At 43.4% G+C, this 17,136-nt stretch overlaps 1 protein-coding gene across 1 annotated transcript in view; it reads right to left on the reverse strand.

Moving 5' to 3' along the window:
• The window catches only part of COL17A1 (collagen type XVII alpha 1 chain), a 37,345-nt gene extending 26,103 nt beyond the window's left edge, over positions 1 to 11,242 (reverse strand). Inside the window, exons 1-12 of the mRNA XM_074159015.1 lie at positions 11,188 to 11,242; positions 10,401 to 10,445; positions 9,531 to 9,629; positions 7,826 to 7,960; positions 7,438 to 7,485; positions 6,453 to 6,488; positions 4,806 to 4,853; positions 4,265 to 4,408; positions 3,183 to 3,326; positions 2,373 to 2,444; positions 1,234 to 1,305; positions 814 to 879 (exon numbers count right to left, since the gene is read on the reverse strand). Of these exons, the coding sequence (XP_074015116.1) occupies positions 814 to 879; positions 1,234 to 1,305; positions 2,373 to 2,444; positions 3,183 to 3,326; positions 4,265 to 4,408; positions 4,806 to 4,853; positions 6,453 to 6,488; positions 7,438 to 7,485; positions 7,826 to 7,960; positions 9,531 to 9,629; positions 10,401 to 10,445; positions 11,188 to 11,242 (964 nt within the window). The remainder of the gene's footprint in view (positions 1 to 813; positions 880 to 1,233; positions 1,306 to 2,372; positions 2,445 to 3,182; positions 3,327 to 4,264; positions 4,409 to 4,805; positions 4,854 to 6,452; positions 6,489 to 7,437; positions 7,486 to 7,825; positions 7,961 to 9,530; positions 9,630 to 10,400; positions 10,446 to 11,187) is intronic.
• Between the last annotated feature and the right edge of the window lie 5,894 nt (positions 11,243 to 17,136).

Below are 17,136 nucleotides of genomic sequence, written 5' to 3' on the forward strand. Positions count from 1 at the left end.
TGAGGTTTGGCACAGGCCAAACAAGGCTCAAAAACATCAGTGTGGTCACCCTTCTGCCATTAGGCGGTATCAAGTATGCCTGGAATGGTTTACGAACCTGAATTGGCACACAAATTGACACAACATTGAAAATCAAGATAAACAGAATGATATTATTCCATTATTCTAGCACAAACCTGGAGTAAAACTGTATTAGAAATGTTATCACAACTTCTGTGGTATTTACATCTATTTTTAAGTCTCATCTTTTGGAGTCCTTGGATTACAAATGAAGCGTGGTTTCTCTTACACAAAAAATAAATGACTAATTTATAGTTCTCAGAGTTGCAGAGAAAAGCTGAAACATTTTTGGATGAAAGGCCAGTAGAAAGACGTCAACTTCTCTCATGAAAAAAAAATAAACCTGATCATGTATAAAACAATTCCTTGTTTTTTGAGTGGTTGAGGCTGGCACTACTGCAAAACGATGTTTAAGAGCAACCTTGCAAATGTTTTGGTTTCAAATGAAGCACAATTTCACATGTGATCTTCTATCCAGCTACCTGCCTGCTGAGCAGAAAAAGCTGCAATTACATCATCCGAGTTACCACGAAGTTGGAGAGATCTGAATAAGACTGGTTCATTTGCTCATTCTTGTCTTCTGGCTCATTTGCTTTCTTTTCAGAAAGGTACTGGTGGGAGACTCAGCTACTGACATCATGCTCCTGAGGAGCCAGGTGTTAGTGTCACTCGGCTGGCTGAATCCCTAATTCATTTTTATCATTATATGCTTGTATGAGGCCATGCCTAAACAACTGCGAATGTCACACTCACCTGCTGAAGCAGACACACTAGTACTTGCCACAGTGTTGTTCTGAGAAGTGTTCTTCATCCCATATGCTGCAATGAAAAAATTCGAGAATGAAAGAGACGAAGGATAACAAGGTACCTGCACACACTGACCTTGGGCTGCACACCATTTAAAAAACATTTTCTCACTCAGGACAACTCAAACATGCAAGGGCTTTCCCAGCAAGCAAATCTCTAGTGCTTACATAGGTACTGGGAACTGTTCCTGCACATGCAAAGCAGAGGAAATGTTCCTTGATATCCCCTCATACCACACTGCTTCACCAAGATGGTAATGAAGGAGCCTCTGTCAATAGGAACTTTCTAGTCACTATAGAAAAGGCGGCAGAAGGCAGCACACATTGGTGACCCTCACACTTTCTCTAGGCTTAAATTGTTGCTGACCTGTGGAGGCTGCAGTAGCATTCTGGGTCAGGGATGAAGAGCTTGGAGACAAGTTGTTTTGAACTCCAAACACTGCGAAGAAAAACATTTCAGTGGGGGTTACAGGAATCCTGCAGTGCAGATGGTATTCTAGCTAAAAACAAAACTAAACCAATGACCATAATGACGACCACTCACAAGAAATTTCTCCCGCTATCTGGAGGCATCACAGGCTTAGGCATTTCTGTTCAAAGATCTTTCTTACAAAATGTTTTTTTCCTTTGATCATTTTGCTCTGTAAGTTACTGTTGGCCCAGGACAATAATGGTGACCATTTTAAAACATTATCTCAAGTCAGATTGCGAGGCCACTCTCATGGCTGCATGGACATTCCTGGAGGTGAGTCACTTGGGAAAAAGGTAAATTCAGAAAACTGGCTTGGTCTGACTTAGGGAAATTTAACGAGATAACTGCACACAGTGTGTGTCAAAGTGCTGTCCAGAGACAAGGAAACAGCTTTGCGGGTAGCACCTTTGGTGCCAGAATCAGTGTGGCAATAATAATGCAGTGAGCAGACTGCTCTTGTACACCGTGCTCTGTCTGCAGGCTCAGTCAGAGACCCTGCATGATGGCACTATGCTGTGTAGACATAGTGTGACTGAGAAAGGAAGAGAAGTGGTTTAGTGGCATTGAAGAGAGTTTGCTAAAAGTCATGAGCCAGGTGAAGAAAAGGGAAATTACAGGGAAAACTGACAGAGGAGCAGTGGGTCTTCTAGGATTAGGACATGTGAGTTTATTTTTTAAGGTATTACCCTTCCCTTCTAGGGAAGAAACAGGCTGGCCTAACAGGTGTCTTTCAAAAGACAAATTATCATAGAATCACAGAATTGTCTAGGTTTGAAGGGACCTTTAAGATCACCTGTAGTTTTCCCTGCCTCCCAGACATAAAAGGCAGGAGCTAACACCAGCTATACGGGGCCGACTCAGAATAAATCCACTGTAACCAAAGGATAACTGAGGTGTGTGGACAAGCTGCTGACACCGAGATGAGGTGAGGACCAGAAGAGAGAAAGAGAGTGATATATGTATTTTTTTATTGTCCACATCTGCCAGGAGTGTGGTGTTGTGAAAGTGTGAAGGGAAGAAGAGAAAAGTCTGACCTGTAGAGGAAGTGCTCAGGCCTGCGTTCAGAGTATGATTACTGGGAGCCAGGTTATTTGGAACACCAAAAACTGCAAAAAGAGGAAGGGAAATGTTATTACTTCTCTGGAATCAAAAATCAAGCCCCCGAAGGTCAGTGGCACAGTCACAGAAATTAAGAGTCAAAGTCACTTAGAAATGCAGTTAGTGAAAATGCACAATAATTGCACAGAGGAAAAATCTCGAAAATTTTGACACCAAACAACTCTTTTACTGAACTGACAAAGGGGAGAAATCCTACATCAGACAAGTTGCAATCACGACCCAGTGTGAGAAAGCAAAACTTTTAGTAGTATGCTATCATAAAGCTTCCTGTGACTTTTCTGTGCTGCTGGGAAATGCAGCATCCTTGACATTTAGAAGTGGCCTTAAAAGGTATAAGCACCTTCAACACTTATTATATCTTTTGTGTATGAGGACTGAAGGGTTAGAAGGGTTAGGCCCAGTTGTTCTTACATGGTATAATGGTAATAATTCAATGTTAATGAATGGTAATAATTCAATGTTAATGAGAGTCTAAAACTAGTTTTGCTAGGGAATTTTGATAATAAATAATAGAATCCCACAAAGGATTTTCAAATACAGTCAGTGTGTAGAAGCAGAGAGTACTAAGTTACAGAAAACCAGAGAAAATTCAAGCATATCCCCTGCCACCTTGACTCTTCCATCATTTTATTTCTTCTCGCTGTGCAAAAAAAAAAAGCACTGCTCTTGACCCAGATTCAGTATGGAATTACATCCTTCAAGACTGGATGGTCCAGGGAGCATACCTGATCCTGCAGAGTGAGACATAGCATTGATCAAGGAAGAGCTGTTATGGTATCCACCAAGGGAAGACCCAGCAGGCAGAGTGGAGGACCACATGTATGAAGGGAGGGCGGTATTCAGGATAGTTGTATCGTATGTCCCCGACACTATAAGAAAAGCAAACAAACAGAAGTGGGTTTCAAGGAGAGCAGGCTTGTGGCTTAGCATGCATTGCGGGTTTGCGTGGAGCCAACACAATGGCTCCAGGTTAACATGGTATAACTGATCCCAAATGCCAGCTGATTACAGTCCCCCTGAATTTTAACCAATGGAATAAAGATTGACTTGATAGCATGATCATTCACAAAACACCTCAAAAAGATTTCATTGCTTGTAGATGCTATGATACCAGTATAAAACACTTTGGACATTCTGTTAATAAACCATCCTGGGCCATGGGACATATGACTTCTGCTTCCCACATGCGGCTCTGACTGGTTCACTAGTGGATCAGAGTACAAATCCCAGTTTCAGACAGGATTTGAGCTATATGCAAGAAAAAAGGTATTGCTTGTTCCTAGATACTGGTGGAGGACAGTGGAGTGAATGTGAATACCACTGCCTCAAGCACTGTGGTAAGGCTTATAAATATGAAAGGCTGGTTATAGTTTTTAAGTACTACTTCTATAATTATCAAGTTTTAGCTATCTCTGAACTATTGGTGTGGCCAATAAATCAAACACTGACCCAAATGTTGTCTTCAGAGCTATCTCCATCTTGGAGATAAGAGATCAAATTAATCTAAGACATGTTTGCTTAGAGCTCTTGTCTCTGCCAGAAGCACCTCTGAATTAAAGCTTGGGGCAGCAGGGACTGGCTTATTTTTATGGAAATTAGACAAGTCACTAGAAATCTATCCAAGATGGCTCTTGTTAGGGCAACATCTGGACAACCCTCCAGCATTCTGACCCTTTTTCTGTATTGCCACCACTGTCTGGGACAGAGACCATGTATTATTACTTGGATGTTCTTAGCAACTGGGTATTCTTATGGCAAATCACATTTGGAATGGCTCCAGCATTGCTAACCGTCCTCTGCCAAGTACCTGACTGAGAGCTCTCAGTAACCATCTTCGTCTCCACCACAGCCTTTTTCGGTATCGGGAGCGTACTTGACGGTGATCGAGTAGGGCTGCAGCTGGCTGATCGACTTCCTTTCAGCAAACGTTTCACATCATCCAACTCTGTCCCTGGCAGGAAAAGCAAGTGTCCAGACTCACCCAAAAGCTATTGTTTCATTGATCTGTAATCCTGTCCTGGCTAAACCATCCAGTGGAATTTACCTGTGGCCATCTATGAAGTTGTACTTACTGGGAGTGCCTTCTGGGGGTGCCACTTAATAACAAAGCTTCAGGGCCTCATTTCTGGGACTAAGTACAACTACATCCTTGCAAGACCACCACCTAACCCACAGCACGCTTCCTTGTTCAGAAAGGGGAGACAAATGAACGTTCTTAACAGGAAAAAACAAGTGACTTGCTGCTATCTGTCACCATGAAGATTGTGTCCTAGAGATACTGCAGACATACCCAGAGCAGCAACACCCTCTGTCTTATACCTGATCCCCCCTGGAATAAAAGCACTTACATCTGCCGGAGGGAGACGCACTCTGCAGTCGGACTCGTATTTCACTCTCTGGGAAGAGAAAAAGCAGATCATGAATATGGAGTGAGATGCATTTGTGCCCTGGGCTGGGAATGAATCCTTAGGCTGAAGTGAATTCCTTCTTTCTTGTTGTCTGTGTTCCATCTTGCTGCTTGATTTGAGCAGCGCTCATGGCCCATGTGAACTGGTTGTAAATTGGTTTGGGTGACTTCTTGTTTTGGGGTCACATTTTTCTACTTTTAATTCCGGAGAGCTATATTTTACTCATAGAGGGCCTCTGTTGAAGTCAATAGGATTGTTACTGCCAGGCATACAGAAGGCCTAATTATGCAGTCCTCAATCACATTGATATTCCCACTCATAACAATTATTATTAATATTATTGTCCTTCTGGACAAAACCCTAGAAAGTCAAAAGAAGCTTACTAAATACACAAATTCCCTACCACTTCTTGGGTAAAATTCACACTGTCATCTCTACAATGGGCTGTAAGATTTAGTCTCTTACAACCTGCTGACTTCTTTTTTGTCTCACTGAACGTAAACAGGCCAGTTTTAAGCCAACATTCTCACCAGGTACTCGATTTTATTACTGTCTTCTACTGTCCAGCAAAAGAGATTATAGAGTTAACGGGATTTGGTCGGGGTAAGCCTTTAAGCTTGCTACCCACAGGCAAACTGGCCAGGACCAGCCAGGACATGTGATACGTGCTGCTCAAGCTGAAATCTGACAGTGCACACACTATGAAAGAAACATTAGCTTTGGCGTTCATGTGGAGAAGCTGATGGATTGGAATTATTTTCTGAAGTAATATGAGAAGCTGGAGCTGATTCTCTGGTGTCTGTTTTATTATGTATGGCCTATTTCTGCTGGGAGCTCAGGTATGCAGTGTGCTAGAGGAGACTGTGAAGATCTGAGGTAGAATAATTGGTAACTGTGACACTCCAGGAGGAGTGTGCAAGAGCATACTTTGATTCATATCCACTGCTAAAATTAACTTGGATAAAGTGACACTATATCTTCAAGCAACAGGGAACAGATATTACACTCTTACAGAGCAATATAATCCTGCTTTCCCCAACACTGTTAATAAATTATTAGAAGGGCTGAATGATCTAAACAATGCAGAGCTTTACAGTGATCTGGCTAAACAGACCACAGCAAGTCCATAATTTCCTCACCATCTCCTTGCTACCAGCATGAGATCATTTCAGGGTATGGCCTTATGGTTTGTAAGACAGATCGCAGTAGGAGGAATGTGAATACAATTACTGTAAATATGTCAGAGGCGGGTCACAGACCATGGATGGACTGAGTTTATGGTAGTGAACAGATAAGATGGAAGGCTATGTCTTATGCCCCCAGAATGTCCAGATTCCCAAGTAGATCCTCCTTTCTGACACAGTCCAAACCACCATCACCTTCACTGGGGTCAACTTTTACAGAGCTTGTTTAAGCAATTGCTTGTAGATAAATGGTTCACATCTGCAGTGGTATAAATCCACGTACCTCATCTGACTGCTCTACACTTAAACTGGTTGATTCCAGCAAAGGAATAGGTCCATTTAACATACTCTCAATCATACTGAAGAAAACAAAGGAGGCTTCTAAAAGAACAGTATCACTCACCTCGACTTTGGCTTCTCCCTCTCGTGGAGGCAGATGCTGTGAACAGCAATGAGAGAAAAGCAATATTATTAGGTTTTACTGCTTGTGTCATCTCTGAAAATGAACACACATGGATCTTGCTCAAGAGTGCTCAGATTCAGACAGTAACCTTCTTTACTTGGGGCACAGCTGGGGGAATTGAACCCTCAGAGTTTTTACCAGGCCCCCTCTAGACCATAAGGTATCTTAAAGAATACGTAGCACCTTTAGCATTTCTGGACCAGCTGCTGTTTCTTTTTGTACACATGCATGTTGTTCATAGATGGTGATCTTCCATTTCAACAGGCCAAAAGGAAGCTAATAGGTCTCCCTACCCCACTGACCAAGGCTGGACACTGTGAAATCCTGCCTCGTCTCTGAGCCAGAAAGACGGCCTGATCATACTGTTTTACTTTCTGCACTGAGTAAAATCCGTGGCTCAGAGTTGGGGCAGGGCAAGCTCATACCTACTGACAGTGTTCAGTTTAAAGGTATCACTTGATAGCCAGATAATCTTTCCATATAAATATATTGAAGCCTAGAAAAGAGCTACTGGAAAAGTATATCCAGCAATGGCTCAAGATCCTGAGGGTCTGGGCTTTCTTGCTTGGAGCTGTTCTCCCAGCTATGGTGGGGAGAGGGAAAGTGGGAGGAAATGTTACGAAGCATCCCATGTCCATGTTCTCCTGTCCATGTCCTATGTCATATGGGGAGCATCACAAAAGCAGTTGAATGTAGCAGATATATGGTATGTACCCTCTGTTTGCATATGTATCAGCTAGAGACCCTGCTGTCAGCTGTTAATGTAAATCCCAAATGACTCCTCCAAACTCATGGAGCTGCACTGGCTGCCCAGTACAGAGGCAACCTAGGTAGAGCAACACACAGCAATGTGCAAAAAACACTGTAGTCACCAACTCACGACCTCCCCATAATGCTCAGAGGAACGGCTTTAAAAAGAACATACCAAACTCTTTTCTGGGGAACTCAGGAGAAGAGTTGGCACTGGAGCTCCCTGAAAAGAACAGAAAGGTATTTTGCACAAGATCATTAAAAGCTTTCAAAACATGTCTTCCTGGTAACTGTCTAATCCCAGTGGGTAACAAACATTTCCATTAAAATAAAGCAATTCAGGATTACATAAAAGAGCTGCTAATGTCTTTCAACAAAAATACATCACAACTCCATTCAAGAATGAGCATTACTATAAATACGTATTAAAATGTGTCCCTGATGTCTTATTTCCTAGCAAAACCACAACGGGATTCTTGTGCTATTTGGGACAATCCTGCATTAATGTGACCTCAGAGTGCACACTACACATTGCCTCCTTTCTATCGCATGTGCTGTGGTACCTTCGTATGTTGCATGGCGGTTGACATAGGTTTTTCTTTCAAATGTTGAGCCAGGTGATTTGGTGAGAGTAGAGCTGGGAGACTGGGTTTGTCTGTAGCCGGAGGATGATGATGAATTCAATCTACCACTCCCACCTATAGGTAAAATAAAATGCTGTGAGCAAATTGGAGATATGCTCTGGATGTACACCCTGAGTGCCCTGGGTGCTTTACGCTACTGTCTTCCGAGCTGGACAAATTTGCATTGATACCTCACAACCAGAAATGGGCAAGCATGACATTTGGGTCTAACTTTGACTGTACTCAACATCCAGCGCAGAGAGGAGTATTGGCTACCTTTGTGGTTTCAAAACAAATCTTTTCAATGATATATATGACAGCAGATTTTGGTCTAGGGTGATAAGCCATCCCCCCTGAGCTGGACTATATCTGGCTCTGGGTGGTGCTGGGTTTTATTTTGGATACAGGTCCACCTGTAAACTCGAGTGTTATATGAAAGAGGCCACATAAACTGGGAAATTGTTAAGCCAAACTCAAAGTGCTGAAGGAAGGATGCAGTTCATGAGATAAGGGAAAGCAGAGATGAGTCCATTTCCCTTCCAAAGCAGGTATCCACACTCTCCCTTAGTCATGCCTTAGTCAGTCTGTTTCCTGGAGAAGTGACTGAGGTGTGTGTCAGGCCCAAGGCAGCCCAGAGGCTATTAGTGGCTGTTATATTTAGACAGAGGAAAGAATTTCCCTTCCTAATTCACATCAGTGCTGTGGAAAAAGAACTGATCAGCCGTAACTAATGTGTTCATACTCCTAAATGAAATCTCATGCTGGAGTATGAGGGATCCCTGCGATACAGTGCAACATATCCACGCTGATCAGCTGGATCAGACTGAGTATTGTTTACCCACCACTCCAAAAAGAGCTTGCTCTTCTGATCTCAACTGAGTGTTCTCTCGCTGACGTTCCCCTCTACAAGGATCTGTTTTGTTCCGTAACTTTTTGCACTTAATTCAGCAGAAGGAACTACTGTGACAAGTAGGCCTCTCTTGGAGGCATTCTGCAAGCAGAGTGGGAAAGCAAAGACTAGGAAATGCTCTGTAAAACCCCAAGAACTCATTATCTCTGAAGTTCAGATTCTTTCCTCTTCCTCCACACGCTGAAAAGAAATAACAAGGAAGATGGCAACCCTGCAGAGTCGTCTGCAGGGCTGGGTTCAGTTCTCAGACTGGTGCCAGTCTAGACAATTAAACTTACATCTTCACTGGAGTTACTTCACATCTGCCCTGAGGGAAAGTGATTCCACGCTCTGGCCTTTAATTGGCATGGCACTGTCTGTCAGATCTATTGGGCATGGCTAATTCTCCTGTTGAGTTTCCAAACTGCACTTCACTCCCTTTGGTTTGTGAGCTCTTTTGGAGCATGGAGAATGTTTTCTGCAGGGATACTTAAACAGTCTGTCTGAATTAATTTTCTTTTCCCAAAATCAAGTTTTCCCTAAGGAAAATGGGAATTTTGCCATTTACTCACCCATCCTCACACCCAACTTTAGGGAAGGAATACCTTTGCTTTGAGTATTTGCCACTTCTACTTATATAAACCCTGTTTTCCTTACCTCTGGCTCATCTTACTTCCCTGCCCTGAATCTCTGCTCAGACCATTCATGCTGCCTTTGCTCTCTGTTTCCACACTGTGCAATGTCCTCATTCCTTACTTGAAGTCACGTAGCTGCTGCCATGGGTGTAAGACCTCTTTTCCACTCCGCTCCCTCCAGTGTGGGATGATGTTTTGAGCCCACTGCTGCTGCCTCCTTCTGGAAGAGACAAGGACAAAGTAAGACATTCTCTCAGGGTAAAAGATGAGAAGAGCAAGGACACTGCAAGACCGTCCTCACACTTGATTACAAGTACAGCTTCATGTCTGGTGAGATATCAGAACTGCGTAGAAGTGTCTTGGCAGAGCAGATAAGCATTCACACTGCAGACCCAGGAGGTTTGTATTCAAGTTTTGCTCCAGACATGGACTGAAGGATACTCCTGGTAACCCTCATCATAAATGAGATGATAGGGCAATTCCTTTTCAACCCAGCTGCAGCAAGCTAATCAAGAATATGGTGGTATAAAGAGCACGGAGGATTCTTCCCTACTTGATATTCCCTATAGAGGTAGAAATCACCCGTGACGCCTATTACCCAAAAAGATTCACTCACTGTTGTCAACTGGGTAAAATGACAGGGGAATACACTGCAGCCTCAGCAGTAGAGGCTGCAGACCCGTCACTTTTGACCCTTGTCCCCAAGAGATAGTCACCACTGGAGACCCTATATCTGGGCTTAAGGCCTTGGAGAGTCTGGTCTACCAGTCTTAGTGGACACTGTGACTTTGTTTCTGACAAAACCCAGCCAGCTCCCCACATACTGCTCCTTCTCTCCACTAACAAGTATTTTGGGAGAGGCATTTCTGAAAATAGCTTCCCTCTGGGTGCAAGTCTTTCTGCACCGAGACCTGCTGCACCCAGAGATTTATGGAAATAATTCAGTCAAATAGCACGGAGGGGCACAGAATGCTGACTGACAATTACTTACTGGGTGGTAAGGATGTCAATCTTGTGGTTACAGTCTCTGTAATAACTGAGGAAAGAAAAGGGTGCAGAAGTAATGGCATGTTAATATAGCCAAACAAGGTAAGTGTTCTACTTAATTTTCATGAAAAAGCATGACTTATTCAAAGATCGACTCACTTAAAGTAAAGTCCCTTACGATCACACTGCCCGGGGGCTACAGTCTCATCAGCACACAGTACTGTGTGTTTGTTTGCAGGCATTTCTAACTCTACAGTAACTAAGAATATCACTGCCATGAAAAACATTTTTCCAAGATCCCTGTAAAACATGGAAGTATTATTATTTCTGGGCACTTCTGAACCACAGCCATTGCTGTAACAGCAAAGCCCATGGTCAGACCCCTCACTAGTTTTCTACTAGCTAATTCCCATAATGCCAGCAGGAAACTTATCCTCTGTTTTACACACAGCCAAAGCAGATATCTAAAGAACATTTTCTAGGCCATGCAGGGCATTGATATAGGAGTTAGGAGGAGAATCCAAATGTTTGCACTTCTGCCTAGAAATGTTACCACAGGGCAATCATCTGTGGTTAAACAATCAGGTCATGCCACGTATCTCTGAATGTCTGATCTTGGCCCATTCTATTCCCATATTCTGACTTTAAGAGAGAGACCAGGGACAGGTGGGGAATTCAGTTCTGGACTTCTGGTCAGCATTCAATCCCTTACAAAACTGGGCATCTGCTTCTGGGATTGGTGGCGTGTCACCTAAACTAATGACATAAAAATAAAAAAATGTCCTTCTTACGTCTTTCAGTAACTTCTGATCCATCTTGTCGCGTTTTCTTTGTTAGAGAATCCATACCATTGCCACCTGCAGGGAAAGCAGAGAGACTGCACTCAGCTCTGCGAATAGCAGGAGACGACAACAGCTCCCCATAAGCCCCACCAGATTTCTCCCTTCAGCTGGGGTCTAGACTGCCTGGAAGACATCTATGCCAGGGAGTTTACACTGCCTTTCCAGAGTCACGTGAGTGTTATTAATAGAGCCAGCACCACTTGCCTACAAAATTGGATGCTGCACAATGCAGCAGAGCTGAAACACGGGAGAGGTTGTAAAGTCAACAACAGGTGAGATAGGGGTAAATGAAGCAAATCCACTCAGTGCTGGAGAAGTTTATACCTGGATTTATATCCAGATGCTGTGGCACTACACTATGGTCTTCAGCTGTGCCCCTATAAAGGCTTGATCAAAACCACAGGATCCAAACGCCACTCCCACACATCTGCTCTGGGCAGGACTCAACAGCACAGGATTAGAAATGCAGGCAGTTACAGGAATAAGCTACCTACACCATGCCACTGCTGCCAGAAAAACCTAAGCAGAGACACTGTAGCACTGTTGACAGTAATACTGGGCATTCTCAGGGTACAGTGATGCTAAAGCCACAGCACTGACCTTAGTGAAGCAGAGAAACACTTGGAGGTACCTTTAAACTGGCTATTTTCACCAGCAAGGAACTTAAGGTAGGAAGTGCTTTATCTTGCTTTACAGGCTGACCAGAGACAGTTTGGGAACCCTGTCTATAGCTTTGGAATCTGATCTAATTTAATGCCAGCTCAGGTCAGTCTACACAGTATTGGAATCACTGCTGTGAATGCTGTGTATGCTCTTCTTCCTGACTTGGATCCCTCTCTAGTCAAAATTACAGTCTCTTGCAGAGGTATGACTGTCTGCCAAGGCAGGAATACCACAAACAAATGTTGTGACTGTGAAAAAGAAACATCAGCTGGATGAGAAAACACTTCTGTCAGAAGGAAATATAGAGTTGCTCACTCCTGGTCTCCCTAAGATAACATTTCATCTTATGCAGCCGCAAGCAATGTGAAGGAAGAGATTTTAATTTACACACAAGGTGATACTTGGCCAAAACTCTCCACTGCATTTGAAGACTCCTCCTTAAAACTGAAGGCCCAGCTGTACCAAAACCTACACGTTTAACAGGCTGAGTCTAAAAAAATAAAAGCTTTGGGTAAAATTCCTTCCAAGTTTTAGAGCATTCAAGTTTTAGAGGCAGAATCCAAGATGGTGCTCTCCAGTTCAGCTACCTTTTGAGTTTGATCCTCCTGATTCCACTTACCCTTCTGCAAAGTGTCTATCAAGTAGCCCCCTTGATGTTACACTTGTACTGTCCATGTATAAATAATGACAGAAGGCAGGATGTAGCAGAGAATCTGCAGGAATATCTGAAGTTCAGATTCAGTTCTGTCTTTGAGCAGCTCACTCAGCTATTCCCAGAGCTGGACAGGAACAATTTGAGTGTAGAAGGACACTATTAGTCAAGCCACTTCAGCCTCCTATCACAGGCTCAGCTGAACTTTGCAGAGAACACCCACAGTGCCCACAGCCCTCACTCTCTGCCCCTCAGACCCTGAGCTCGTCCAAGCAGCCATGTAAACAGGGCTCCTGAGGCCACATGCAAGTCCTTACACAACCTCGGCGGCAGGATATTACCCAACCCTTACAGTGCTTGCTAACTCTGGGGATGTTCAAGGGATTATCCAGGGCGTTGATTCCAAGGCATATGCAAGACCGGAGCTACATGCATTAGGAGAGCTCCTCCTCCAGCAGGATGCAGTGCCCCGCAATCTAAGGGTTCCTGGTCATTTACTCCAAGGAAAGGCAATGCCTCGCTGCTACTCTTCCTTATTGCATCAACAGTGGAAGCATCTTTCAAGCTCCTTCCCTAAAAACAGATACTGGAAGCTGTTGTCTAGATGTCAGCACTGTTGGCATTGCCAGTGTTTTTGGCAGGGAACACAGCTTTGTATTTGGAAATGGCTTTCCTATGGCTTTGTAGCCCTGGAACTCCACTTCCTTTCTGCTGCTGGGGAGTGGTGCTGGTAATGGATGCTGGAAGAGGCCAGCACCACTATGGAGTGAATCCATCTTCTGCATCTTTGCCTTCCCTTGAGAAAGGGGAACATCTTGCTCTGATACCAATTTGAGAAAAAATAACAAGAGGTCAAACCACATCTCTGGAGCCACACATGCCACAGCCCAGCCCCAGCACATGGTGCATTTCGATCTCTGTTACATGTGTGTTTGGCCCACAAATGGAAAAGCCAGCCCAGGCTCCAGCGGGCTGACTGAGCAGGATTTCCATCTCCTGCCAGGACTGACTCATTTCACCAGCTCCTATCAGGATTCACAAAGACATAGCTGTGGGCTATGTCTGTGGCAAAGCAATAGCGCTGTCGAATCAGAGAAGCCACCTGCAATCATCTCTGAGCAACAAGCAGGGACTTGTGAAGTGGGATTACTCTCAAACAGTGCAGGCAGCGTAAGACAGGGCAACCCTACGGCTTTAACATAAGCTCAGGGGTCGTAGCATGCCTTTGGCACCCACAAAACCAGGGAACTTGCAGACCTTAATGGCACCAGGAACCAGGAGAGGTCTAGCACTGCCGTTCTTGTGCACGCTGTTTCCTCTCTGTACACCATTGAGAAGCAGGATAGTAATAGCTGCCCAGTTTTACAAAGTATGCTTAGATCCGTGCTTTTCACATAAGCCTGACACTGCAGGGTGCCTCCCGCACCCCCTGTTCCACCTGACTGCAGCGCAGCACCCTGGCAAGGGCGCTAAGCCAGTCCCAGATCGGACATTCAACCCCCTTTTATTTTAGAAGTTAGGTATTGTGTGCAGTGGTAATAAAGTTTATTACAGACACTTTTCAAAGAGGAGGGGAATAGCCACAAAGATATATTTTAATGGAAAAATGAAAGCGGGCATGTTTCAGATTCTTTTATTCCTCCACAATGTCCTTCCAATTTTCATGTCAGAGTGCTGTTGCGCTCTCACAGCACATCCTTTCAGCTCTTTCCTCCCTCCATTAACAAGGCTCCTGCTGTGAGACACTCCATTAGCAGAAAGAAGCATCAGAAGGTGCTGAGATTAATAGTATTTAATGTCAGTGGAACCATTTGATCACAAATAATCTGAGACTTGGTAGATGCCTCCAAACCATGACATTGACTATGTTAAAAGCAAATGCCATGGCTCCCATCATAATAAGTGTCTCTTAGGGTGCTCTGTCCTCTTAATGAACCCTTTCAGGTACCACTGTCCTGGGACTAATAGAACTGGTTAAAAAATGGCCTCTTACCTCTCTTTTACCCCACAGTCTCGAAACCTGACCTTCTCATTCTGCTTTAAAAGCTGTTCCTTTCCAGTTATTCTACCAAAACCGACAGAGTCAGAATCAAATCAATGAAACCACACTTCCAAATCTGCTCATTTTGTAGACTCATTGAAATGATGGTAATGTCAGGGAAGCGGGTTGGATGCCCAACCAAAGCTTGGACATGCTGTAGGAATTCTGCTCTGCTCACAACCTGTCTTGGCTTCTTTGACAACAATATATGCTTATTTCCCAGGGCACAGACATGAGCACAGCCCAGACTTCACTCCACACTGCCAGGTGCCTTACTTTCAAAAATGTGCCCTCACTGTGCCTACTTAATTGTGCTACCCAAAGAGAAACATGCCAAAGCAAGGCCATTCTGACCCGCACAAGCTTCTTGCCTCTGGCACAGAAAGGGAAACAAACAATCTGGGTTTATACAAAAAAAGTCTGCAGAACAGGAAAGCGCTGCTGTTGCCTTTTCACAGATGAAGAAACTAGTCACAGAAAGCCAAGTAACTTCCCCAAAGTCACTCTACAAGTCAGTCCAAAGACAGGAAAAGAAGACAGGTCTTTTACCCTATGTCGCTATGTTCAAATTGCTAGACCTAATGCAGAAAGGATTCCAACTGATTCTCAAATCAAACTTTTCTGATTTATTGTGACAAAGCTTCAAAAACACCTTACAGTGCCTCCTAATTTTCTATGACAAAAATGTGGCCCAAAGTCTATAATCAATGAGTCATTGCTGATAAATAAACCCACCTGTCCGATACAAAGGAAAGCTTGTCCATGGCAACACAAACTTTCACTCAGAAGGAGTTCCCGGTATTCTCAAGACTAGAGATCAATTCCTTAATATTACACCCTGCACCCACCACCTGATGCTTCAATTTACAATCATTATTCCTCCAGCACATTTCAGATCTACTCAGTTTTAAAAACAGCCAACAGATGATCCACATTTCACCACACTGGTACTCACTCTTACAGAACAGAGAACATTCAGCTAAACTTTATCTATTTGCACGGTAGTTTCACAAAATGCATTAAAAATGCCAGAGCTTGGCTTCGCATTTCTTATCTCACAGCAAGTATACTCCTTGCACTCCATACTCATTTTTAAAGAGATACATTCTCTGACAAATACAAAACCAAAAAGACCCAGCTCTTACACAATCTTATTTTTACATTGTATTCCCCACAGAAAAATGTAACACCTCCTCTATTTTGCCTGAGAATACAGCCTTGTTCTGCAAGGAATCTGGAAGAGAGAAAATAAAGGATACTTTTTTTTCTTCTCTCCTTTTTTTTTAGTAATGTAACTTACCTGGAATGCTTTGATTACTGAATTGAAAATCTGTTTTTTTGTCCTCAACCGTTTCCTTTCTACCAAAATTTGCCACCTAGACTTTATATCATGTCCTTCCAAAGGTGTGTGGAATCTGAGTGATCATCCAAAAATGTTCACCTCTTCTTTATTTAACCTGTTTTATTCTCGTCCTTCTTCTCCTTTTCTATTCCCGTGCTCTTAAACAAGTCCCAACAAAGGCGTGTCGCGGTTTCCTGCCTCACCCTACCCTCCCAATTATCTGACACTCACTGGAAAAAAAGATCTGCCTCCAGGAATCAAACTTTATTGAAAGAAAAAATTCTCCTACCTGTTTGCTCACGTATATTAACTATTTAGATGCCAGACAGACAAAGGTGTGAAGGCTTGCTTATATCAGGGAAAATGAACTGTTAACGGCAGTTCTTCCGATACATGATCTGAGACCTGTTTTGGTATTTTCTTACAGAAAGTTACACAGCACCTGCTGATGTCCTTGCAAAGCTGTCTGCCAGCTAGGAAGATTTTGCTGCTTGCAGTACAAGGAGCTAAACTCCAGGTAGTACAAACTGGCCCAAAACCCCTGAAGTCAGTGGTCAGAACTGTCTTGCTAACCCCAGAGATATTTACGCTCTATTCAGAAGGCAGCACTATTAATAAATAAAAATACACCAAACTGAGTAAGAAACAAAATTTCTTCCATGTATACCACCTACAGACTTCCCACTGAATAGGAACTGGAGCAGAAGAGTAGCCATGGTGAGTCAAAGCAAAACTCCATCTAGCTCCTGACCCTGTCTTCCACCACGGCCCATTTAACAGCCCTGGGAAGACAAGCGCAGGCAGGTATCTTCCTGGTGTGCACTGGACACTTCCTAAGTCAAAAGCAGCAGCATTGCAGTCATTCCTTGATGGATATTTTCCATTAATTTGTCCAATTAGTTTCTGAATATGTAAATTTTAGTATGTACAGTGTCCTACAGTAAAGATTTTTACTGCTTAACTATACCTTCTGTAAATATTTTTCCTCCTACTGATCATGACAGTGTCATTTGGTGCCCTCTGCTTATTTATAAGAATCAGAATTCACCTTGGCTTCTCTCACCCTACACAGATTTTGGCAGATTGATACCACTGAATGGGAAAGAACTTGATGCTTCATGTGTGTTTTTGCACAGACCTTAGAAGGGATTGTAGCTGCATACTGTCAAGATCACACTCTGTTCTTTTAAGTCCCATACT

This window comes from Numenius arquata, chromosome 15 (assembly GCF_964106895.1).
Source record: "Numenius arquata chromosome 15, bNumArq3.hap1.1, whole genome shotgun sequence".
Classification (NCBI taxonomy): Eukaryota; Metazoa; Chordata; class Aves; order Charadriiformes; family Scolopacidae; genus Numenius; species Numenius arquata.